The sequence below is a fragment of the Mustela putorius genome, unplaced genomic scaffold, assembly GCF_011764305.1.
Source record: "Mustela putorius furo isolate JIRA1106 unplaced genomic scaffold, ASM1176430v1.1 tig00000275_pilon_pilon_pilon, whole genome shotgun sequence".
Classification (NCBI taxonomy): Eukaryota; Metazoa; Chordata; class Mammalia; order Carnivora; family Mustelidae; genus Mustela; species Mustela putorius.
Genome location: NW_025421341.1, coordinates 23,031,367 through 23,057,982, shown reverse-complemented (window position 1 = coordinate 23,057,982; position 26,616 = coordinate 23,031,367). Strand labels below are relative to the sequence as shown.

Below are 26,616 nucleotides of genomic sequence, written 5' to 3'. Positions count from 1 at the left end.
TCTGATTGTGGATAGAGGCAAACACAGGCTTTCTGAAAAAAGCAGCACCAATCGAGGCCTTGACGGGAGGAGGATTTTTGCTCCTGTAAAGTGGGCGGCGAGAGTATTTCAAGCTTAGGTATCCAGCTGGAGCAAAACCATAAATTGTGCAAAGCAGAAAATGAGTTGAGGGATTTCAAGTTTTTCTGTGGTGATGGAGCATAAATATGGGGCTAAAAGGAAGGAGAAATGAAGACAGGAGAAAGGATGAGGTCAAACGATGGGATTTATGCATTTAAGAAGGATCCTCTCTGAAACGGTTGGAACGCTGGTGAGGACCAGAGAGATTATCTAGTGAAGTTCAACCTCCTTATTTTATTTATTTTTAAAATATCTATCTGTCGATCGATCTATTTATGGTGGGGGGAGGGGCAGAGGGAGAGGGCGCAGCAGACTCCCTGCTGAGCAAGGATCCGCGGGGCTGGATCCCAGGAACCTCAGATCGTGACCTGAGCTGAAGGCGGCCGCCTAACCGACGGAACTAGGCAGGCGCCCCTCATTAGATTTAAAACAAAACAAGCGGTTGGACAGGTAAGGGAGGGAAGTGATCTTAGTTTACTGACAAGTCCAAATCCAGACAGCCCTCTCCCGAACCTCCTCTGGCATTCTTTTTACTCCGCCAGCGCGACTTCGAGGGGCGCCCACCACCACCTCAGGTCCTATAGCAGCCGGCCGCCCAGTCCCGTTCCGGCTCCCCTAGGGCGCGGCGGACCCCCAGCTCTAAGACGTCGATCCGACCGCTCCGAGGGCCCAGATGCCCCGCCCACGTTGGGCCCGGGCCCCGCCCCTCTGTCCCGAAAGGCCTCTACCCTAGGCCTTTCGGTTTGCGCGGGCCAGCCCGCCGCGGGGAGGGCTGGAGCTCTCGCGGCCCCTCACGGTAGGTGGAGCGGGTTTCGAACCGGGGCCGGGACTCGGCCGGCGCCGGGCGGTGAGGGACCCCGGGGACCCTGCGCGGGCTAGCCGGCGGGGACCGGCGCTCGGCCTGAGAGCCGCGGCGACCTCCGGGGGTGGGCGGGGCGCGTGCGCCGCGCGTGCGCCGCGCGTGCGCAGCCCGCCTTCCGGCGGCGAGGCGGGGTTTGTGAAGCTGCTTGGTGGTGGGGTCCTCGGTGCTGCAAAGGAACTGGTGGTCCGCTTTGTTACCCTCGAGGGGCCCGGAGTCTTGTCTCGGTGCGGCCGGTGCTGTCGCAGCGAGGTCGGATGGAAACTACGCCGCCAGGCGGGGCTCCTGGGGTGGGGCTGCGGTAAAGCGAGTGAGGGTTGGTCCCCACCAGAGGGCCGGGGCGTGGCCCCGTCTAGACGGTCGCTGGGGCCTTGCTGCCCTCTGCAGGATGACGGGGGAACTGCGCTGAGAGAGGAGCTCTGCCGAGGGGCGGAACTCTGTGCAGACCAGGGTTCTCTGGCGACCTCCTGCTGGCCCTCGACGCTCTCCCGCTTCATTCTAGAATAACGCACGGGCAAATCTAGTTATCGTGACAGTTAAAGGCGGCCTTGAAGGGGGAAAAATGAGATACAGAGGTCTTGGACTCAACAGGACGCGCTTTGTGGGAGCAGCCGACACCAGGTCTGGTGCTGAATGTTTTAGACCTTCCTATGGGGCCTGATCCTGAGCACAGTTTAAATTCCTGCCCCAAACAGGACAAAAAACAATCATGCTGTTTGAGGGTTTTGAGCTCCCAGGCTTTCCGAAGCGATGGGCCAGGATAATCAACCCAATTTGGGGCACTCTTACAAGACATACTGCAGAGCGCCTACAGAGGACAGAAGGGTTTGGCGGCTTCACTTGTTTACTTGCATTTGTGACCTTTCGCAACGTGGAACTCTATAGTGACGGGGAGCTTACTCATTCCAAGATCCCTTCCCTGTGGTACCAGCCCGTGGGAAGGGACTGATGTCCCATCCTCCAAACGCAAGGTTGTGAGGCTGCTGCGAATAAAAATCACAATATATACTTTTCACCCAGCTATTGACTGCACAAATTAAGTGTTGTTACAAGACCATGCATCAAAAACTAAGTTATGGTTGGAGGAACTAGGGCTTAGACCATGATCGAAATGACTGGAGGAACAGAACCGTGTTAATCATGCGAATGAAATCCTAGAAATTTCACTATTTTCTTTATATTCTAAGGCACTCCCCTCACTTCACTTTCTATTTATAGACTGAAGTGGTGAAGAAGTTGTATCACTCCCCGCCAACAGGAAAAATGGTTGAATTTCCTGTACAGTAGCCATAGTTACTGAACATCTACTAGATTAAGACTACAAATTTAGTTGTTGAACCAGAAGAGTTGATTTCCAGAAGTTCTAGGGTGTGATGTCATTGAGGGCAGTACCTTGGGTTAGGGGTGTATGGGGGACGAGTGAAGCAGAAGTTAATTGTTTCCATCTCTGGGAAATGGTGTGCCTTGTTTTTATGTTTTTAGTCATCCAGGTTCTTGAAATGGGATTTGGGGTTTTTTTGTTTGCTTCTGGACATAGAGTTTGTTAGCCTTTATTTGTGTGTCATTGATCCCTTTGAGAACTTGATAAATTTGGGGACCTCTTCCTCCCAAATGGTTATCTGTGTGTATGCACAGATTTTGCCTATAATTCCAGAGTGTTCACATGCATAGACTCTAGATTAAGAATCCCTGTCTCTGGGAATGTACGTATCTGTGTATATATAAATATTTAGATATCTATATTATATATTATTATATAATTATTATGTAATAACTATATATAATATTATATATTGTTATACATTGCTATATATTATTACATAATATATGTATATTATATATACTTGAAAATCTGAGACCTAGAGTTTCGTTTCTAGATAATGATAAAATAATTTGAATTTGCTGCTCATGACACTTCCGACTTACGATGTTTTGTAAGACAAGAACTATTCTTTCTTTTCTAGAAGTTCTGGGAAAGGGTAGCATGGTGTATTTATTAGGAATGTGATAAAGAGACAAGAATGGCTTAGGTTCCCACCTGTTAGAAAGCAGAAATACTGAGACCAACATGCCAATGCTTAAACACTACAGAAGAAAGGTATTTTCATACCCTTTAGGAAGTTAATTTGAAAAATAACATAAAATTCTAATTAGATTTTAGTGGCCAAGAGATAGTAAGGTTATATGTGGGCTGGTTATATGTGGGGTAGGATATAGGGTGTGGGGGGGTAAGAGCTGGTTATATGTGGGGTAGGATATGTGTGTGTGTGGGGGGTAAGATGTAAATGTATACCTTCTGTCTTATTAGGGAGGAGTCCTTCACAAGGCTGATTTGCTGTAGCCCTGTTTGTGTGGGGCCACTGTCCCTAGGCCTATAGTGTCCTGGGGTACTTCCCTAAATCCAGATTCTTCTGCAGATGGAGGAGCTGGAGGAAGGCCTGCTGATGCAGCCGTGGGCCTGGCTACAACTTGCTGAGAACTCCCTCCTGGCCAAGGCGTATATCACCAGACAGGGGTATGCCTTGCTGGTTTCAGATCTCCAGCAGGTGTGGCATGAACAGGTGGACACTTGTGTGGTCAGCCAACGAGCCAAAGTAAGCATGAAGAGAAGTTCTGCTGCGGGAAGGTAGTAGATTTCTATCTTAGTGAAGGTCAAGGGTATGTTCACATCAGCCAGCTTGCTGACCTGTAGGTTGCCAAGGGATGAGGAATCATATTGGGACAATTCCAATGTCCTGCCCTTCTACCTAAAGCCCTGAGATCTCTCTCTCTCTTTCTTTCTTTTCTTCTCTCTCTCTCTCTTTCAAGATTTTATTTATTTATTAGGGAAAGAGAGAGAGAAAACTAGTGAGGGAGGGGGAGAGGGAGAAGCAGACTCCCTGCTGAGCAGGGAGCCCAAGGAGGGAATCCATCCGAGGTCTGAGCCCAATAAGAGAATCTGTCCCAGGTTCCTGGGATCATGAGCCGAACCCAAGGCAGATGCTTAACCATCTGAGCCACTCAGGTGCCCCCCCCCCCCAGGATCTTTCCATATTGTCTGTGTGTTCATTTTTGCACTGGTTACAGTACAGGGTAGGATGGTGAAGTAGGCCAGTCGCTCTCTGTTTTTGTTTTCTTCTTTCCTGTTCCCCTGTTTTTGTCTTCCCTTCCTCTCAAGCCCACTGTCTTCACTTTAGCCAGAAGTTCCTTTGTTGGGACTTAGGGGAAAGTCGGTTTCCTTTTTGCACCCTTACTCTGTCCAACTCGTGTTGTCTCTTTAGGAGCTGAACAAGCGGCTGACTGCCCCGCCTGCGGCTTTACTCTGTCATCTGGATGAGCTGCTCTGCCCGTTGTTGAAGGACACTGCTTGCCCCAGCAAAGTTAGCTTTGTCTGTGACCGCGTGGGCGAGGCACTGATACTGCGGGTGCGCAGTGAGCTCTCAGGTCTTCCCTTTTATTGGAATTTCCACTGCATCCCAGCTAGCCCTTCGCTGGTGAGTGTAATTCAGTTGTGGAGTTGGGGAGGGGAATGCCAGCTGCTTTGAGGTGGCTCTTGGGTGCTCTTATTTTTTTGAGTTTGACATTCTTCTTTAACCAGAAAACTTTCCTTGCCCAGACAGAAGGCAAAACGGATTCTTGACTGGTACATCCTGTCTTTGCAAAGGGACCAGGCAAAGGTTTGGTTTACCTGCTTTATTGGGTATCTTTATTCATTACTTTATTTAATATTTATGAAGCATCTACTATGGGCTAATTGTTGGGTGTCCAGATCTAAAACAATATAGCCTATACCTAGAGTTCATCATCTAGTGAGAAGACAGACAGGGAATAGGTTAAAATACGGTAAATTCTTTGATTGTGGTAAACTCAGGATGATTAAAGGTCTGAAAAACCTTCTGGAAAAGAGAGGGTTTTTGTTTTGTTTTTTAGTGATGGGGAGAGAGGAGGTGGGAGGGGTAGAGGGAGAGAACAAATCTTTTTTTTTTTTAATTCTTTTTAAAGATTTTATTTATTTATTTGACAGACAGAGATCACAAGGAGGCAAAGAGGCAGACAGAGAGAGAGGAGGAAGCAGGCTCCCTGCTCAGCAGAGAGCCCGATGCGGGACTTGATCCTAGTACTCTGAGATCATTACCTGAGCTGAAGGCAGAGGCTTTAACCCACTGAGCCACCAAGGCACCCGGGAGAGAACAAATCTTAAGCAGGCTCCATGTCCTAAGAGATCCCGACATGGGGCTCGATTCTCACAACGCTGAGATCATGACCTGAGCTGAAATCAAGAGTCAGACACTTAGCCAGCAGGGCCACCCAGGAGCCCCATTGAAGAGAGTTTCTGAGCTGAGTTTTGAAGATGAGTAGGAACTAACTGGGGGAAGATCAAGAGGTCATTCTAGGCTAGAGTGCATTTTGAGAGGTGGGGAGATGTATAAGTGTGGGACAAGTGGGGGAATTTCCTGACTGCAGGGAGTTGTGAGAAATGAGGTAGGCAGTGGTCAGATTTTGAGGGATTCTAATGAGTTTGGATTTTACCCTAAAGGCAACGGAGATTCACTGAAAAACTTCAAGCAGGGGTTTAGCATGATTCAATTCATAGTTTATTAACAATTCATAGTTCATTAATAGTTTATTAACAGCAACAGGATTGATAATACACCAGCATTAGATACATTTCTGAACATTTCTTGTCACTGAATCCTCACGACTGTCCTGCAAAATAAGTAGTATTGTTCCGTCTCCAGAGTAGGAAGCTGAGGCTGAAGTCTCTCCAAAGTCATCCAACTGTTGATTTTAATTGTGTTTTTTGTGAAATTTTCCATCCTTGTGCTAGTCTACATCTTCTGCTCAAAAAACCTTGTCACTTTTTCTAAGCAACACCAGGGGGCGCTGTTCCCTCAATAATACTTGTTCTGGGACCAACACCTCTTTGCTGCCACAACTAGTCTCACTTTACATCAGGCAGCCCTAGAAATTCAGAATAGTGAGACCGAGGACGTAGTTCCGCCAGGAGGCTGAGGGGCTCTAGTAGTTTTTTATTTGCCCCCAAAATAATAAAGTAAAGAATGATGATGTTGTCACTAAGAATGATATATAAAAGGAAAGTTAGCCCTTCTAGGCAAATTTCTCTAGTTGGGAAGCTGCCATAAGAAAAGAAGCGTCAGTGTTTGGAGTGGAATGAGTCCTGGTTGGCCATGGGGAGAAGTGACCATTGGGTAGTTGGTGAACAATTAGACATTAAGGTAAAATAAAATACTATTAAAAAAAGAAGCATGCCAGCCCAGGGAAACCCCTGAGGCTGAGGAAGCTTTACAGGGAAAATGTTAGAGCCAGCGGACACGGTCAAGGATGTAGGCGGACACTATTTCGGGCTTGTGTGTGTGTCTGTGAGGTCACACAGTCCTAATTTTTGTTTGTTACTCATTCTTGTGATGGTTTTTATTTCATTTTTTTTTCAATGAGCAATTCATGCAAAAGGCAAACATTTCAAATAGAATTGAAGAAGGGTCTAGAGTGAAAAAATAGGTCCTTCTACTCTTCTCTCTAGTCCCTCATTTTCCTTATTTAAAGCAACTACTGATACCATCTTCTTGTGCATTCTTAAAGCCGTAAGTAGGTTTGTATGTACGCAAGTATGTATATATACTTACACCATCAAATACCTATCTGGGTGGACATGTGCCTTTTCATAAATGGCAACATGCTATCCACACTGCTGAGTAGCTTGCTCTTTTCACTTAATTAAAAGTGAAAACTTAAAAACTTAAAAACCGTAACATATTTAGAAAAGCTGCCTTAATATTCTTCACTGGTAACAGAGAGCTTTACTTGATGAATATATCAACATGTATTTAATTGACAGGCTACCGGTAGACACCTCCGTTGTTTCCATTCTTTTGTTATTACACATAGTGACTATCCTTGTAATTTACTTTTCCTAAGTGTAGATGTACGAGTCAATTCCCAGCCGTGGAATATAGCTGAAACAAGGAATGTTTGGGGGCACCTGACTGACTGGGTCGGAAGAACATGTGATTCTTGATCTTGGGGTCATGGGTTTGAGCCTCACATCGGGTATAGAGATAGCTTAAATAAATAAATAAGCTTAGTGACGCCCGGATGGCTCAGTGGGTTAAGCCTCTGCCTTCCGCTCAGGTCATGATCTCAGGGTCCTGGGATGGAGTCCCGCATCAGGCTCTCTGCTCAGCAGGGAGCCTGCTTCCTTCTCTCTCTGCCTGCCTCTCTGCCTACTGGTGATCTCTCTGTCAAATAAGTAAATAAAATCTTAAAATAAATAAATAAATAGATAGATAAATAAACTTAAATAAAAGGGAATATTAGTACCTTTAATCTTGGTCCGCTCATGCCAGATTGTCTTCCAGAGAGATTGCACATGTAAATTCCTACCAGTCACGCAGGAGAGTAGGAGAGTACCGCGGGTGGTGGGTTCACGCTAAGTTCTCAGGCTGTGCGGGACAGGATGGGATGGCTACAGCCTCAGGTCTCTACTCTTCCACTTCCAGCCGGCTTCCTTCGTCCCTTCTTCCTCCTCACCGTTCTTCCTTGGAGCAGATGTCATTTCTTCCGTGGTGTTGCAGTTATCTTTCCTTTCCTAATGTAATTCTTGATATTCCAATTTTTGACTTTCAAATTTGGCCATTTTATAGTTTCTAGGAGTCACAGCCTCAGGTTTTTTTGTTTTGTTTTTTAATTTGTTTTGTTTGTTTGTTTGTTTTGTGGCAGGAAGAGCCCACGGGCTTTGGAGCCCGCAGGACTGAATTTGTCCTTCAGCTCCACCCCTTTGACTGTTTGTGTTACCTGGGATAAGTCATTGCATTTTTATGAGGTTTGGCGTCATCATCTGTAAAGTGGGGATGCCAGTCCTCACCTTACTGCTGATTTTAATTGAGCTTTTATTTTATTTTTTTTTTAAAGATTTTTATTTATTTATTTGACAGACAGAGATCACAAGTAGGCAGAGAGACAGGCAGAGAGAGAGGTAGAAGCAGGCTCCCTGCCGAGCAGAGAGCCCGATGCGGGGCTCGATCCCAGGACCCTGGGATCACGACCTGAGCCGAAGGCAGAGGCTTTAACCCACTGAGCCACCCAGGTGCCCCTAATTGAGCTTTTAGATTAAAGCCAAGACCATACATAGTATTACTTAACTTTAGCATTATTGTGGCCCTTTGAGAGCAAATACTCTGACTCCCTAATTTTTCCTTGAAGAACCTAAGGACCATGAGAGCGCTTGGGATTAAGCCATTTTCACATCTGGGTGCTCTGAGAGTCGGGGCTAGAATCTAGATCTAATTCCCAGTCTGTTGCCCTTGTCGCTGTATCCAAACCTGATAGAATAAATCTTGGGATTGCTAACAGCCATTTGGGTCTCCCGCCTCTGGCTTGTCTACGTTTCAATGGGAAATCTGCAGATGAGGGGGGGGTATGTTATAAATAGATTTCCTCTGGAAAAGATTGGAAACTCCTGCCTCCTTATCCATCACACTTCCTGACCTCCTTAACTGTTGTGAACTCTTCGGGGGCAGAAGCCTCATGGGGTCACAGTATGTGTTGGGCACACAGTAGGTATTTATTGAATTGACTTGTGAAACCACAACTCTTCATTGTCTTTAAATGAAGGGGTGAGGATCTTCCTCACCTCCCCAAGCACTTCAAGATTTTTCTTTGTAGTTTCTGTGGATTTGCTTTGAAACCCAGTACTTCAACCACAGGCATTGTCCGAATTAACTGATCTCTGATTTAAGTTAGTGTGTTAGTGGGCATCTAACTTTGAAATGAGTTATACTCCAGTGATTCAGAGTGACATAACCAATTCTATGAAATTACTTGAGAAGTTGAAATATTTAACTGTTATTTATTTATTTGGCTATATAGACATCGGAGTCTGATAAATAACTTCTGGCCTTACCATATTTAATTAGACATGACATTGATTAATAACTGTTTCTCATTCTGTTTCATGTTGTCAGATTTACCACCACTCAAAGAGATGTCTGTTAAGGTGGGCTCCCAGAGAGAGGCTGGTTGTCCCTTTAAGGAGTTTCTGTTATTTGAGGGCTGTCACCAGAGGGAAGGCAATGCTCCTTGGTTACCAACTTTGATTACTTTCAGCTCCCCGCTCCAAACACTGACTTGCTTTCATCTGAGGAGTCCCCTGTTTCTCCTCCTGATCTCCCCCAAACGGGATCAAACCTAACCAAACAATTCCTAGGAACGAGGGTTGGGTCTGGAGCAGGTGAATGTTCCCAAAGCAGATCTTTGGTCTCATTTTGAGCGTACTTCCTGCTTATCCTCAGGATCTGAACTGAGGACCAGGGCCAGCTTGGGGTGTGCAGCATGATGGTGAGAAGTGACGGATGTTTACAACTACATTTGACTTCTGGTCTTCTACTCTGCATCAGTATCCCTGCATTGGCCGGGTCCTGGTGGTGGTGCAGAAGCTGCAGGCTCTAACCCTTACCACCCCCACCTCCCCCAATCTCTTCTCTTGTGCCCTGTCCTTAGAGAAGCCTGGGGGGTGGGCTGACGATGGCCAGTGCTGCCTGTTTTTCTAAAGTTCCATTGGAAACCCACCACCGTCATGTATTACATGTTGTCTGTGGTCGCTTTCCTGCTGCAGCAGTGGAGCTGAGCACTGTGACGGCCTGTATGGGCCCCAGAGCTGAAAATATTGACCCCCTGGCCCATGCGGAATGAGTTGCTGACCTCTGATCTTGGGCATTTCTTCATGGTGACTCCTTGGGCTCATCTCTTTGGGGGAAGGGAAAGGGACTCACAAAGAGATGAATGATTCTAGTTATTTTCTTTGGCTAAGGCTTTTTTCTTTCTCAGGCTAGTGGACACCTTGTGCGGGTGGATTATTCTCTATAGTTATACGTTGTTACGTGAGAACACAGTCCCAGCGGCACAATGGTGTGCTCATGCTTGTGTCCTTCTTACCTTGGAAGACACCTAGGAGTGAGGTGTGCTGGCGAGTTTCTTCCTTCCTAGGCTGGCCTCTCGGGGACTGGCTGGTTTCTGTCCTGATGATCTCAGACTTTGTGACCTTCCTGGGAGCAGAGTGAAACTCTGGGCTCATTCTGGGCTATCGTCAGCCCTGAACTGGCTTGTAATCAGTGTCTGGGTCTAATCCGAGACAAATTCCAAGGCTCTCTACTGTCTGTTGCTTTTTGTCTAATGTTATGCTCCAGCCAGCACACTCTGTTTTAGCCACGCCCACTTTCCTAAAGTTCTACTTGGATCTTCTGCTTTTGTCTCCTGCTCTGTGGAGAGTTGAAGCAACACCTTTCTCTTACCAACCTTTTAAAATCACCACCCCAGGCTGCCTCTCCACGTGTCCTCCTCTGTTCTTCCCACCCTTTAATCTAGGCTACAAAGAAAACCCTTGAACTTCTTTCACCTACCTATTTTGTTACTATATTGTTACAGTCATGCCAATGGGTTCCTTGCTTATGAAATGGTAAGTTCCGGTGAAAACATTTATTTTGCAGTATTTTTCTAGTTCCTAAAACAGTGGGGAGTACTCCATGCCTGTTGGCTGATTGGTATCTCTTGCATGAAAGGTCTCCCAGCATCTGATTCGTCCTCTCATGGGCATGAGTCTGACCTTGCAGTGCCAAGTGAGGGAGCTAGCAACCATGCTTTGTATGAAAGATCTAGAGATCCAGGACTACCAGGAGAGTGGGGCTGTGCTGAGCCGAGGTGAGAGGGCATTCTTTGGGGGTGTTGGGTGGGGAGTGGGACAGATGGTCAAAGGGACTCAGGAAAGGGGAGGGTCATCTGCATTAGAGGGGTGCTTCCCCGAGGAGGTGGGGTGCTGGGTCCTGACCGTAACTGGAGACTTGATGCCGGTGACACTTCCCTCTGCCTCAAGGACCCGACTGGCACCCGAGTCACCCATAGATGCTGTAACCCATCCAGCCCTGCCCTGGGCAATGGCAAGGACAGACCTTGGAAAAGGGCCAACAGCTGTATAAAACTGGGGAGTGGGGGCAGGCAACACACACTTGGGACCTTCTGAAGCACAGTTCCAGCTTCAGAATAAAAATTCAGTTCGACCTTCGTCTTTGTGGCAGGAAGAATGCCTAGAGTGTACACGCCACTGGACATGTCCTGTGTGGTTGATTGCCCTCTCCTCTGCCTCCTGTTCCCTCACATACTTTCATCCCTTCTCCCAGTGGACTCTGGGTGTTGCACGTGTTTGTGCTCCCTCCCCAGAAATCTTGGGCTCTTTTTCTTTTCCTTCTCACAGGCAGGAAACATCCTAAGACTAATATTTCTTTTCTGTATCCCTTCTTATTACAGATCGGTTGAAGACAGAGCCATTTGAAGAAAATTCCTTCTTGGAACAATTTATGGTAGAGGTAGAGTATATCACGATAAGGATTTCCTTTCCCCTTGCACAGTTTTGCTTTATTTTCTCTTTCTAGGTGCCTGAGTACTGACTTGCATTTTGGGTGTTAGGTGGCTTGCATGCTTGGAAAACCTTTCTCTGGATAAGTTGCCTATAGAAATCTGATAAAACTTGAGATGCCCATGGGGAAGATGGGGTGAAATAAGGGGCAAGAATATAAAAGGCAGAAGTGGGCTGGTCAACATTTGTAAAAACATCTCTCTGTTCACATCCCTAGGAATTTCATTTAGAATTCCCTAACCTTGGAAAGTTTGGTTGACCAGTTGGTCCATTTTTGCTTGTTAAGATCTGATCGCAGGTCTGGATTATAGAATGGGTGGGGGGGCTAGTCATTATTACTGGTCTGGGCCCCTCCAATATCCCACAGCAGAGGAAGGTGAAAAGCACAGGATTACCATTTGGGAACTGTCTTGTGGGCACAGTAGGCTGTGGAAAATCACAGTGTTTATACAAGGGGACTGGCAAAGGAATGAATGGGGAGTAGATAATTGTGGCCTGTCAGAAGCTTCTGCCTAGGTTTCCCTTCTAAGGATTAAGCTTGGCCAAAAGAAACATCTATTAAATGCCAAACAGGGGGAGTATTAATAATAGTGACCTTTGATAATACCAGTCAATATTGATCTTCTCCTTCTCTAACTCTTTTAGGACTTGTTGCTTGTACAGTTGGTACCTTAGCATTATTGCCCTTTTTTCTAATTATACATGTGACCCAAGTTGGTGCTTCACTATGTAAGCAAATAATGCTATTATAATATCGTGTTCTGTATAGATCATTCGTATTTCTGTCTTGCCATCTAGGCTACTTTGTAAATCCCTTGTGGACAAGGATTGTGACTCATATTTCTTTTGAATATGAAACTGATATTTTTCCCAGGGCTGGGCAGGAAGAAAGCAGGTGTTTTTGACTTGGAACCTTCTGTTCTGCCTCTGTACATTGGCTGAGCAAAGATGCCATCATGCTTCGGGGCTTAACACTAAGAACAAAAAAGGCAAGTTGAGTGCTGAGTCCATCTACTGAAGCAGTCTAACTCTGGAGAAGAAGAGAAGCTCACACTGTTACATCTTGAAGTAGAATAGATTTCAAGTCTTTATGGGGAAAGAGAGACCATTAAACCTAGACTTGCCACAGAGAGATTTCCTCGGCCATTTTTCTGTCAGATAGCTTCCTCTGTCTCTAAGTCTTCATATTAAGGAGGCTAACACAGGCTGGGGGCGACATACTGATTCCCTGCCCCAGCCCCTTAGCTAAACAATGCAAGGCTTATTCTTAGCCCAGCAGAAGGTCCCTTCCTGATCCAGTGCCCACATACCCCTCTAGCTTGGTTTCTTGATATTTTTCATTATGAACTTTATGCTTTAAGTCACAGAGAATGACTTTGGATTGCCAAAATGCCTTCCTCTAGCCTTAACGTCTTGGCATGCATTGTTCCCTTTATCTATAACACCCAGTGCCCTGGCCTTATCTACCTTGTAAATTTCTATTAGTCTTTTAAGTGTGGGCTTTGACTTCTTTGGGAGACTTTTCCAGACTCTCCCTGTAAAGATAATCCTTCTTCCCTGATGCTGTCCTACCTTGGTTCCTACCTCTGTTTTACCACTTATAACTGTGTGATAGATTCTGGTGTTTATATGTCTGTGAGACTGTGCCTTTCTCCTCTATTGATCTCTGAACGTTTTGGGGACAAGGACAGCATCGAATGTATTTCTATGTCCCCTGTGCCGAACACAGTGCGTAGGAGTAGCAGGTTCTCCATAAGTCTGTCGAAGAAGATGTTGATAAACGTGTGCTGGGAACGGGGGGGTGAGGGGGATCTCATGAAAGTTGGGGAAATGTGGCCTGTGGATACAGTGCTGCTTGTGACCTCTGTATCTGGGGTCTTGGGTTCTTCTCCTGGTTTATTTTGCAGCTTTGGTTGAATCAGTGCTCCCAGAGCCTCTGTTTTCTCATTTGTCCAATTGGAAGCTCATCTCTTCCGTGCTTCGGGGGCAGGGGTGGGGGCAGGACACAACCCTGCAGTTGTGGAATGAGAAAGCATACAAAAGCTTGGGGTAGCCCAGGAGGCGTATTGGTGTTTTGGAATCAATTACTTCATGAATACTGGTCTTCTAAGCCCTGGGTGGACCACACCCAAACCACAGAGACTTAGAGAATTTTATATATCTTCAAAGGATCTGAGAAACAGGTAGCTGTAGTTTTCCATTTCCTGGGTGAAGAAGGTGGGCCTCAGACAGGGTAGGTGACTTGCCTAAGGTCATGTTGCTGTAGCTGGACGTTTAGGAGGAGGGATCATCCCTGTTCTGCTGCTCTAATGGGTCGTGTACACCAGTTAGAGGAGGGTTAAGGGCTAGGAGAGTGTGGCATACTCCCAATCTCGCAAGGACAGGATCACTGCACTGTCCTCCAGGATCACGGAGTGTCCCGCGTACCTGCTAGAACCAGCTTCCTCATGGGACTGCAGAATTTCTTATGGCCACTGCACCTTTTCAGTGACTCTGCTTGTCTGGGGTCCTACAAACAGGACACAGAAGGGTCATGGGGTCACCTAAGACAGCTGAAAGGATGTGCCATCAAAATAAGCAACATAGGAAGATAAACAAACCAGGGACAGAAAGCCTGGGACGAAGGTGCGGGGGACGGGGGGGTGGAGCAGGGCTGATGTCAGAGGGGCCTCACGGTCAGTGCTGGGGTCTGTTTTCCTGGTTCTAGGAGAGAGGCCATAGAGATCGGGCGCAGAGGGCAGTAGGACAGAGAGGATTCTAGGATACTAGGGCCAGCAAAAATATTTAAGGGTTGACCAGGGGTTATGTCTTCATATTTGGTTCTTTTGTTTTTCCTCCCCTGCCCCCCTAGCCTTGGATTTCGCATTTCCAGGGAGCCCAAGGGGGCCCATCGATGGTGGCCTGACTGGAGGGGGGCGTCCTGGCAGTGTTCTTTGGGTCAGCTGGGAGGAGTGGCTGCTGGTGTGCTCTTCATAGAGGGAAGATCCCCACAGAGAGCATCTCCTAGGACTGGGGGCTGGGAGGCACTGTTCAGAGTGGGAGATGAGTCAAGGATTCGGGAATGATTCCTACATGGCCCAGGAACTGCGTGAGCAAAGTTTAGGAGGATGAGGCTGGTGTGGCCTTCTCTCACTCTGGTCCACTGGAGGGAGTTCCTTCCCCCAGCCCTGTCCCCGCCTCCCCCTCTCCATCTGGTTGCCATCAGGCTGTGCGGCTGCTGGCGGGCTCTTTATTTATTTATCCCAGTGTAATGGGGTGAGGAGGGAGCTGGCCTGAGGCTGGCATTCCGAGGCCATGCCACTGAGCCACAGGCGGTTGGCCTGGGTGTGTGAGTCACTGGGGCTGCGTGCTGCTCAAACCAGACGCGGCCAGGCTCAGGGACAGCAGGCAGCCCAAAATAGAGCCCCGCCCTCTGCAGCTGGCAACCTCTGGCCAGGAATCAGCCCTTGACACCAAAACCTGAGCAGTTGCATGAAGTTGGCTTCTTTAAGGGGCGGGGGTTGGGGTGGGCACTTCACAGCGAGATCCTCTCCGTCCCTGTCTTCAGAGGAAAGTATTGGGTCCGCCCGACACTCCCATTGCGGCGTGCCATTTAATCTGTTCAGTGTAATACCTTCACGAATTTTTACCGTGTACTTACAGTTATGTAACTATGGTGGACACTGATTTGCTGAGCATCCTAAATGGTGCTCAGGCAGATACTTCTAGTTGGGAAGATATTCTTTTCTGCTCTTAGGAAGCTAGGGGTTTTATCAAAGCTGCCTGGGGAAAGAGGAGGAGTCATTTAACCTGGAGATTGCCTTCTGGTTGATTTCATCCATGGAGGACAGCTTTTGCTCGGTTTCCTCAGCTGGCGTCCCACGCTTCACCTGCCACTTCAATGTTAGTGTCACTCAAGACTGTGTCCTTCTCGCCTCGCTCCTCTCTCTCTGGGTCGTCTCATCCAGATCTCTCTTGGAACTGTCACTCATATGCCACCGAGGGCCAATTTTCTATCTTCATTAGGCAGCCCACATTTCTTTCTGCACTTTTATTTGACTTCTACTTGGATATTCCACATTGTAGCACCCTATCCATGTCCAAAATAGACCCCCTACACCTCCCTACACCTCAGAAGAGATCGAATTCTCTTCCGGCATTCCTTATCTTGGGGAATCATACCCATATCCATTCAGCTTTCGAAGCTGGGAACTTGGGAGGTACCTACTTTTCTCTTTGTCCTGATTTCCAAAGCCTAACTCGTCAGCTGTCTCTTGAATCTGCTCTCCTCTCTTCTTCTGGCATCCATTGCTAAGAGTAGCAGCTATCCCCCCCACCCCCCGGCCCACAACATTTTCTGGTTCTGGTCTGCCCTTCCAGCAGCCTCCTGACTTGTCACACGGTCAGTCCTTACTCCTCTTCCAGTCGAGTCTGTATTACAGCAGAGTGGTGTCTTTGAAACAGAAACTGCAAGCCGATTGCTTGGTCATTCAGTGGTTCCACCTCCTGGCATGGCACACAAGGTCGTTCATGCTTTGGTCCCCTTACCCTCTGCAGCCTGATTCGTGGCCACTCTGGCACACGGAAGTCTTGATGCCCATACATCCCTTGACCAGTTTGCCTGGACTTCTCTTCCCTCTTGTGCTCGAGACAGACCCCTACTCAACTTTCCTGACTGCACAGACTTCATCTCTCTCGTGAGTTTTCCATGAGCGTTTTTCCTTTCCACAGCCCTCTTCTTTCAGGCGCTGGCATACTCTCCTGCTGTTCCCAAAGCCTCCAGTACAGACCTCTGCCATAGCGTTTGGCATAAGCGAGGATATGGAAATGAAAAGGACGGATAGGGAGGCGGGAAAACTGAGTTGGCCCATCTACCCTCATTTAGGTTTTTCCTTCGTAAAGCTTGTGACTTCCTTCTCCTCAATGTTTTCTTTCTTTCTTTTTTTTTTTTTATTTATTTGACAGACAGAGATCACAAGTAGGCGGAGAGTCAGGCAGAGAGAGGGAGAGGGAAGCAGGCTCCCTACTGAGCAGAGAGCCCGATGCGGGGCTCGATTCCAGGACCCTGAGATCATGACCCGAGCCAAAGGCAGAGGCTTTAACCCACTGAGCCACCTGGGCGCCCCTCCTCAATGTTTTCTTAACGTGGCTTCCATATTATGAATCTCTTCTGCTTTTTTTCCTACTTCATTGGTTTGCTCCTTCTCAGAATCTCTTGCTGGTTCTTCTTCTCCCTTACCTTTTTTTTTTTTTTAAGTAATCTCTACACCCAACACAGGGCTGAACTCACAGCCCTGACACCCCAGGATCAAGAGTCCCATGCTCCTTTGACTGAGGCAGCCGGGCACCCCTCCCTTACCTCTTAATGTGGGAGTGCCCCAGGATTCTGTCCTCGGTGCTCTTATCTTTTTTCACTTGAGTGATCTCAGGGAGTCCCCTGGCTTTCACTTCCGCCTTGTCTGCGAATCCCGGATTTAATCTCTATTCTTAGACCTCGCCCCCAAACTCTGGACTGCCTGCGCAACATTTCCACATGGAAGTCCAATAGAATCTCAAACTCAGCATGTCCAAACCTGAACTTCTTCTTCTTCTTCTTCTTTTTTTTTTTTTTTTAAATTTTTATTTATTTATTTATTTAACAGACAGAGATCACAAGTAGGCGGAGAGGCAGGCAGAGAGAGAGGGGGAAGCAGGCTCCCCCACTCAGCAGAGAGCCCAATGCGGGGCCCGATCCCAGGACCCAGGGACCATGACCTGAGCCAAAGGCAGAGGCTTAACCCACTGAGCCACCCAGGCGCCCCCAAACCTGAACTTCTAATCTTACCCCCCAAATTTGCTGTTCCAACAACCTCCTCCCCTTTCAGCTGGTGGAAACATCACCCTTTCACTTGCCAGGGCCTCAGACCTTGGAGTCATCCTTGACTTCTGTCTTTCTCTCACACCCCGCATCTGGCCCATCAGGAAATCCTGTTTGCTCTGCTTTCAGAGTACACCCATAATTTCAACTCTGCTGCTGCCATTCTGGTCTGAGCCACAGCTGTCTCTTTCTTGCTTCATTGCAATAGTGTCTTTACTGATGTCCCTGCTGCTCCCTACACCCCTTTCTGGCCCATTACCCACAGAGCAATCTTAATAAAACACAGGTCGCATCGTGACACTCCCCTGCTCAACCTCCTTCATTGGCTTCACATTACACTTCTCGAGTAAAACCCAAAGGCCTTACGGTGGCCTACAAAGCCCTACGGGATCTGGACCTCATTACCCTCCTGCTCTCATCTACTGCTTTCTTCTTCCTTTTCTTCCCTGCGCCCTCAGGGGCTGCTTGCTGGTTTTCTAGCTCTCTAACACCACCTGCCTTTGGTTCTTTCTGCTTCCTGTTTCCTCGGCCTGGAATGTTCTTTCTTCAGACACCTGTGTGGCCAACTCCCTCACTTCCTTTATTTCTGGATTAGTTCTCTATTGCTTTATAACCAATTACCCCCAAACGGCATGGTTTAAAACAACAAACGGTTGTGGAGGGCCAGGAATTTGCAAGCAGCTTTGCGAGGTGATTTGGGTTCCGGGTCTCTCGTGAAGTTGTAGTCAAGATGCTGGCTGGGAGGGGCGGAGAAATGACTTCCAGGCTCTCTCATATGGCTGTTGGCTGGAGGTGCCATTGCCCTGTCACAGGGCTGCTCCCATGACATGGTCCTGGCCTCCTCTGGAGCAGAAGATCCCAGAGACAGCCCAAGACCAAAATGGAAATGACAGCCTTTTTATAACCTAATCCCAGGAGTCACAGCACCTCACCCTCTTGCTGTAATCTTTCCGTTGGAAGTGAAGCACCAAGTTCCGGCCACACTCAAAGGGGAGGTTAACTAAGCTCTACTTCTTAAGGAGAGATGTGTCTAAAATACAGTATGTGGTTTTGTTCCAATGTCACCTTCACAATGGAGTTTACAGTGACTATCCTGTTTAAAACTGTAAGCCACATCCTTGCCCCTCAGCACACGGCTCTACGTGTAATTTTTTCCGTAGCACTCATCTTCCAACATATAGGAAAATTTCCTTATTTCCTTACATTCATCGTTCATGGTATCTTCCCCCACTGTTAGAACATGCAGGTGAGCAAGGCCAAGGATGGGTATTTTGTGCCCTGGTTTATCTAAAGTGCATAGAACAGTGCCTCTGCACACAGTAGGCACTCAGTAAATACTTGTTGAGTGGATGAGGCCATCTTAACTTCCTTCTTCTCTTTATTTTCCAGATCTTACAAATAGGCTGTGAATTCATCACCTGTTGGTAGCCTAAGACCCAGATAGCCCTGGGGCAACTAGACGAGTAACCTAAGGAGAGAATTGCCTAAGGAGAGAATGTCAGATTGCCATTCTCCTAGCCGCCTGTTTACTGGGAGATAGTCCCAATTTGGGGATGAACTATAAGCCTTGAGTCTTTTTTTAAATTTAAAGATATTATTTATTTATTTGACACAGAGAGAGAGATCACAAGTAGCCAGAGAGGCAGGCAGTGGTGGAAGGGAAGCAGGCTCCCTGATGAGCAAAGAGCCCGATGTGGGGCTCGATTCCAGACCCTGAGATCATGACCTGAGCTGAAGGCAGAGGCTTAACCCACTGAGCCACCCAGGTGCCCCAAACCTTGAATTTTTTATTCCTGAGAGCCCCCAAAGCCTCTCTTTTAGACCCAGTAAAGAAATTAGATATCTCAAAAACCAAAAGAAGGAGAGCCTACCAAAATCCTGGAAAGAACATTAGTCATACAGCCAAAAGCAAGTTAGTAAGTTTCCTCTTTCCTCACTCTTTCCTCTCCCTGGGCTCTTCCTCCACAGTTAGCAGGGCTGCCCAAGCCTGGTATTCAGTATGTCGAAGAAGATACAGGACTTGGTGTATGTTTCTTCAGTATCCCTCATGGGCATTGTAAAGCAGTGTAAGTCTCGGGGCGTGAGACTGCCCTGTCTTTCATCATGTACATCCGTTCTCCTGTCTAGAGAAAATTGCAGTGAATTCATTCTTCCGGGATTCAGCATTGGACGTGTGTCCGGTGCCTGGTTCTGTGGACATACACGGGGCGATAATACAATCACCAGAGCTCGCTGTGCTTGATGAATGATAGTAAGGGCCATAGTTGTGGAGTCATTGGAAAAACTCCCTGCAAAAGGCAGGACTTGATCTGGACTTTCATGTTGGTTTGGGGTTTTGCTAGGGAAATAGGTGGAAGGCATTTTAGCTGGGAAACACATGGGTGAAGGGTGTAAGTCATAATGAATGGGTGAGGATTAGCAGAAAATAGGTTAGCAAGATAAGAACTCGAGGCTAGTTTATTTGGGGGCTTTAAATGCTGGGCTGGAAGTTTGGTAGTGTATTCTGAAGGTAAATGTATTTCAGCTTTTTTTCCCCACTGGGAATCCATTTATTTGCTATTTTCAGTGCAGTTATGAATATCTATCATTACATGCTGTGACTCTCAAACAGGCTCATCTCCCAAGAAGGAGCTGGGGTCTTCCTTCTTGCAGTTATTAATTACTGTTGTAGATAGTGGGAAGCCGTGGAAAGTTTTGGCTGGAGAATTGACATATGAAAGCGATCTTTGGGAAGATTAGGCTGTCGGTGGTATGCCTATGTGAGCAGAAGAATAGTGGTCCTATTGACAGACTAGGAAAACCATGGGTGGGGCTCAATTAAATCTAATCTTGGGCATACAAAGGAATGGTTTTCCTTATTTAAAGCACAAATCCACCAGTATTTGAGCTCTGGAATGAAGATCTCCAGGGAGGAAGGGATGGCTGCATGTATTTCTCAGCTACATTTCTTGGGAATTTTGCCTCCCTTTTGGGGTTTTTTCAGTGTGGTTCTTGTAGGCACCATTGAACCCCACTACCAGCGGCTACCACCTCTTTTCTTTTTGGCCCCAGAATATATTAAAAGGCCTCCTTATTGATTTTCCTATTATAGGGTATTATAGGGGCTTATACTTTCAAAAGAAAACTTATCAAAAACCTGAGGCAAACAAAAAGGAAATCAATATAAAAATACAAATGGGAGGGGCGCCTGGGTGGCTCAGTGGGTTAAGCCTCTGCCTTGGGCTCAGGTCATGATCCCAGGGTCCTGGGATGGAACCCCGCATCGGGCTTTTTGCTCAGCGGAGAGCCTGCTTCCCCCTCTCTCTACCTACCTCTCTGTCTACTTGTGATTTCTCTCTCTGTCAAATAAATAAATAAAATCTTAAAAAAAAAATACAAATGGGATAAAATTACTCATAGCCAAGAGATAGATTTCTGATTCTGGGAGTCCTGATAGTGAAGGACTTGATCAGCTTCCCAATTCTCATATCCTAAAAGCCTCAAAATCAAGTGTTACTCACACAGATGCCTCCAGGGGACAGACAGACGTACAATGTAGATATGTGGTCTGGGTGTAAGACAACAGAGATTTGTAGGGGTCTGTGGAAAACTGGATTGCGTATGCACCCTGTATCTAGATCCCGACAGGCTAGCACAGCTTACCAGACACTGTTCTGAGGGCTTGTATAGTTTACTTCATTGAAAGGAAGTTTCCAACTCCTGAAATGAAAGCTGGTTTTTATTTGTTTGCTTAGCTCCACTGAATCCACTATTGGTTTCATTCTCATTTCCAGTTTGAGAAATCTGCTTAGTTCAGAATTGAGCTGTGAGGCAGTGATGACTGAGATCTTATTTCTGGCAAACATCTAGCCTCCTTCGGCCTGAACTGTAAGCTTCTACTACTTCTGGAGCATTTTTGCGAGATCCACATAGTTGAGTCTTTCTCTTCTTCCCCTGGTAGAGGAAGGGTTTCATAAAAGTCCATTCATTTCATTATGATGATTAAACAGTGCTCTAGTCTCTCTCTCTCTATATATAAAGATGGCTTCTATATAATCTGAGTTTGTTTAAAAATATAAGATGAAAGTCTTTTTCCCATACATTTTGGATTTAAATTGATTATAGGACCTACAAATGGCAGTGCTCTGGGAAGTGATGACACAGTAGTGTTGAAGCTTTGGTTGAGAAAACCTATAGAAATGGAGAGATCTGGAACTCTGCTGCAGAGGAGAAATATTTGAAATTACAAGAATGGACCTTTCTTTCTTTCTTTTTTTTTTTTTTTTGGCTGGGAAGAGCACAGAGAAAAGAACAAAAGTCCAGTGGATGAGATTTGGGGAACAATTCTCATTGGAAGGAGTCATAGGAGCCAGTGAAGGAAGTGCAAGCAGATAGGAGGAGAATCTGAACAGAGTAGAAATTAACAAAGAAAAGGGAACAGATGGTTAATCGCGCGTATCTGTGCATGTGCCAGACACAGTGGCTGGGTGCTTCATCTAACTTATAACTTTTAATCCTTACAGCAAACCTATGAGGTTGGTGGTCTTATTCTCATTTTAAAGATAAAGAAGCAGGGGCTCAAGGGCTAAGTAGTTTGTTTCAGGTCAGCTCACCCGATTTGCTCCTAGTTGTTTACTCAAGTCCCATGTTCTTCCCGCCACCTGGAGGTGACCCACAATGCTACATGTGGGAAAGAGGATGGGTGCCTGTCCGTCCGAAGAAAGACCATAGGCCATCTGTGATCTTGGACAGCATCTGCAAATTTGCAGGCAGCCAGAGAATCAGTTGATAAGGCAATGAAGACAATGAGTCTAGAACTCTCACCCAGAGAAGCTGCACGATGAAAAGGCAGTGACAGCCAGCTGCTGAGCTACCGGTGGCTTGAGCAAAGCCCCTTCTGAAGATGAAAAGATGCATGTGTGTCTGAAAGCAAAGGAGAAGCCACTGGAAAGGGACAGACTTAAGCTAGTGAAGAGACAACCATGTGAAAACAGGGATTGAGCTGCATGTCCGGCGGGGGGAGAAATAATCCTTCCTCTGAGAGTTGTAGATGATGGGAAGGCATGGGTGATGTTTAGAAGCAGATGACTTGATTTCTGCCTGTTTCCATCCTCTTTCCCCAGGAGACGTAGCCTTTTCAGTTAAGAATTTTAAAGTCCTTCCCAAGGACATTTAGTTCTACTGACTTAAACAGAGAATTGGATGGTCCTGTGACTTTTGTGACTTTTCTGTTAAGGATGGAAGTAGCGAAACTGACAAGTAGAAGTATCAGCTGAAACTGACAAGTACAAGTATCAGCCATGTTCTTTGCCTCTTCTGAGCTCCCATGTCACTTTGTGTCTTTACTCCCTCACTTATCATAGCAGTACCTTGTAGGCAGGAAGTACACAGTAACCAGTGGTTGTAGCTTAAAGGCCTTGGCTTTGGAAGATTCTCTCACATTGGTAAATGTTGTCTCTGGTTATAGAAACAAAGAGGGAAGACAAAGGTATCAAATGATTTACCTTTAAGTTTTCCTGATGTGTCGGCTTCATAACTTTAGCTTTATCTCTGTTCTCTTATTATGGCCTTCCCTTTCTTTTGGACAGTGAGTCACACTGAAAAGTGAGAGACTGAGTCCCACAGATTAGCACGTTAGCTGTCTGATGTGTGCAGAACAAGACGTCAGGATTCACAGGCATCCTTATTATCTGCCATAAGGGGATCATCAAGGGAGAAATTGCCAGAAAGTCTCAGGAAGAATTTTTTCCCCCATTCTGTATGGGAGATCTTCACTGTATTTGATTTTGTACTTAGAAGTTTAAACTCTATGTGGATGGGACGTTTTAAGCACCATTGAGAATATTAAATGTTGTGGAATCATGCTGGAAAGTAAAAACATGGTTTCTGCCCTGGAAAGATGGACTTTTGGGGGAGATCAGACCACTGAAACTTACATATATGCAAAGGATTTTCCAAATACACAAACTCTGTGTTAGCACAGAGGGAGAAGAAATAGATTGATTTGGATGGGCTCTGGGCTCCGTAGCAGGCTAGTTTGGAAGAGGTACTTCTGGAAGAGGCGAATCTTGAGCTCAGAGTGTGAAAGAATTTTGTGTGTCTGCCGAGCTAGGTGTTTTATTCAGTTACACAATCTGAGAGGCTCTTCCTATGTGTGGTGGTTTGAGGGAATCCTTGAAAAGCTCCTTGCTTTCTGTTACTCCTACCCTGGAAGCCTGAGCAGCTCTGAGGCCATACAATGGAGAATCTTTGACCCTACAGAACCCCTTCCAGTTTGGTATGGGTGAAGCTAGGAATGGGGCGGAGCTTTGAGACAGGATGGCAGTACCCCTTGGTCTAAAGAAGGAATAACTGACAATGGTCTTAGCATTCAGTTTGCCCAGCCTCAGCAGCAGGGGGGAAGAACAGAGGGAAGTTGTGCAATTTAGTGGATACCAAAGGAGGGACACCTCAATACTCCCAGCAGAGTACTCTCCCCCATCTCCCCCCAGTTTTGGGCTAAGCTCTGATATTGAGGTAAATGAGAATCAATAGGAAACAGATGAGATTAGCTATCTACAGAAGCGACCTGTCCTCCTGTTTGTAAATATAGTGCTTATGAGACTCAGTTACAAGTCTTGACAAGGGCTGAGTTGAGTCCCTCAATGAAGGCAATTGTGGCATCTCAGATATATGTAGAGAAGATTAGGGCCATGGGATTTGAGGAGCTGGAAGGGACTTTATCAATCTAAGAATATATTGAACCTTTTTGTTGGGCTTTTGAGGAGATTAGGCCCCACAAAGACAAAAGAACTCTCGAGTAGACTGACAGTGGTAGATCTTGACACCAGGACCCAGGGCTCTGACCTTCTGGTCCAGTGTCACTCCATCATGCCCCATAGCCTTGCCACATGCTACACAGCCGCACTTGGAACTTTAGGTGGGCAGTAGGCAAGACTGGGACCCGTTTGTGAGCGTTACGGAGATTCCGCTTACGCAAGAGATGGAAAACTGGGTTCATGGCTAGAGAGCTCTGCCCTGAGGATGGCCTTCTCTCTTCCTCCACATCGCTTTCTTCCAACCTTTGGTCTTGCACACCTCTAGGCTCTTGTAAGCCATTCGAGAAGAACTGTTGTGTAATTATTTCATGAGGTCTGAGGAGGAGATGTACTAGCAGAGGGGAAGAGTGGTATAGAATTAAAAAATGAGAATGAAAGAGTGTCCATTTATCAATGTATCTAGCACGGTGCCAAAGCAGTGATGTAGTAGGACAGGGATGAATGTCTAGTTTTCTCCACAGTATATAAGAACTCTCCCATAAAGTCATTTGCTATTTTCTCTGCCTTTTATTCTTCATCACTGATACAGCCCCAGCCTTATAACCCAATACACCAGCATTTTAATTTCTAAAGCGGTGTCCTGTGATTTTATTTAATTTTATTTTTTTTAAAGATTTTATTTATTTATTTGACAGAGATCACAGGTAGGCAGAGAGGCAGGCAGAGAGAGGGAGGGGGAAGTAGGCTCTCAGCTGAGCAGAGAGCCCGATGCGGGGCTTGATCCCAGGACCCAGAGATCATGACCTGAGCTGAAATCAGAGGCTTAACCCTTAACTAAAGCATTAACAAATGCTTTAGTTAGCATTTGTCATTTATCCCTAACTGGACTAATGGAAACTGCGCTGGGGACTCCAGACCTTTGGTAACCCGTACAAAGTACAGACTTCCTCTGAGATGCTGCTTGAACCGCTACTCGGGGACTCTCCAGTCCATATACCTGTCTGTGTAACACCCCTGACATTGGATAGCGGGGCCTTCTCTAACCATCTTAGAGGATCAAGCTGGGTTAGAAGCAGTCAAGTAAGTACTCAGGTAGGGCTTACTGGAGGTCCTGCCTTTTGTTCAGTGCCCTACAAGGGCCCTACAACCCCTTTCGTTGAACCTAACACGAATACTAAGAAAACCTGCCATCAATTTTCGGGCTTTGCCCAGCTGGAGAAGCCCTTTGGGTGGTGAGTGGAGGTGTGGAAGTTCTGTCTTGGAGGGGGTCTCTGTCCGCACTCACATAGTTTATAGTTTACTTGACTCCATCCGCCAGTGGACAAGAGACGGGTCGGCCCCTTTTGTGCTCTTCGTTTCCTCACACCCATTTTAGGAAACTGAGTGTCAGAAGACTTCCCGGAGTTCTGCTTACTGGGTCTAGAGAGCCCTCATTGCTCATGGTCCCAAGGATTGGTTCTAGCTACACCGACCCAGTCAGACCCACTTGGATCAGCCAGCAGTGGGATTCAGACCAGTAACCTGTCTCTCCTGCAGCCGTTCCTCTTTCAGGCCTCAAAGCCCGAATCAAGTGACCCTTGTACCAGCCCCATATCAGGGCTCAGAATGTCCGTTTTCACTGTGTGTCCTCGTATATAAATATAGGTCTCTCTCGATGTAAAAAGTGAGAGAGTCTGTAAGTTGCCTTTTTTTTTTTCTATACCCCCTTTCATGGGGCAAACTAATGAGATGCATATCATTAAAGACCCGATGTTTTGTGGGACGGAGCCTTTTAAACTGGATGTGCCTGGCTTAGTCATGGCAAATATTTACCAAAAAAAAAAAAAAAAAAAAAGGGACATACCATATAAAATTAGAGTTCTGAAAATAGTACTGAGAGAGGGAGAAAGAAAAAAAAAGAAGGAAAAAAAAAAAAAAAGAGCCAGGACAGAAAATACAGGCCAGTCTGTTTGGGGAAAAGGGAAAAAAGAGATAAAATGAGAGAAACCTCGGCAGTAAAAACAGCATCTTGGTAAACAGACTATAAAAAAAACTGTGACCTGCTTTCTGGCAGCCCTGGCGGCTGTCGAGCGGGCGAAGGTGGCAGAGCTGGCGTCTGTGTGGACACACGGTGCCCGGGGCGCACGGCTCCCCTGGCCGCGCGGGGCGTTAAATTTAGCCACATAATGATGGGCCTGAGGACAGCCTCTTGTTGACCACACCATAATTACTGCTTCGCTTTATGAATTTTATTTTGCTTATTCTGTTTCCTCCTTCTTTGGTGTGAAGGGGGCCTGGAGTGGGGGGGAGTCCCCCTCCCCTTCCTGGACAAATAAGTCTTCATAGAAACTTGGGTACCCGGGCCATCAGGGTAAAGAGAGCCACCCTTGATTAACCAGAAAGGGAGAAGGGTTTCTGGACCCCAAGGCTCTTGATTTTTAGATTGTGATTTAATGTCTGAGTGGAACCTGCTTAGCCCGGTTTCTCCCTGATTTCAGAGAAACTGTCCTGAAGTCGCTGGTCTTAAAAGGCACGTCCACGTGAATCTGGGAGGTTGACAACCTGACTCCGTTTAGAAAACCCCAGGAGGGAGGCTCCCAAGTGTTGTTGGGTTTTTTCCCTCTTTGGTCCGAGGCTCCCTTGGTAGCTACTTAGAAATTCAGTTTTGACAACATCTTGC

General features: G+C 46.6%; 1 protein-coding gene across 6 annotated transcripts in view; it reads left to right on the top strand.

Annotated features, from left to right (window-relative positions):
- Positions 1 to 510: 510 nt before the first annotated feature.
- The window catches only part of NHEJ1 (non-homologous end joining factor 1), a 78,545-nt gene continuing 52,439 nt past the window's right edge, over positions 511 to 26,616 (top strand). The window contains exons 1-5 of one of the 6 annotated variants that reach the window (XM_004762800.3): positions 511 to 916; positions 3,397 to 3,573; positions 4,240 to 4,452; positions 10,534 to 10,672; positions 11,276 to 11,334. In XM_004762800.3, the coding sequence (XP_004762857.1) occupies positions 3,397 to 3,573; positions 4,240 to 4,452; positions 10,534 to 10,672; positions 11,276 to 11,334 (588 nt within the window). In that variant the 5' untranslated portion in view covers positions 511 to 916. Of the gene's footprint in view, positions 917 to 1,059; positions 1,601 to 1,624; positions 1,951 to 3,396; positions 3,574 to 4,239; positions 4,453 to 10,533; positions 10,673 to 11,275; positions 11,335 to 26,616 lie in introns of those variants that run through there. The other 5 variants (XM_045078753.1, XM_045078754.1, XM_004762801.3 and 2 more) reach the window with 5 other exon arrangements.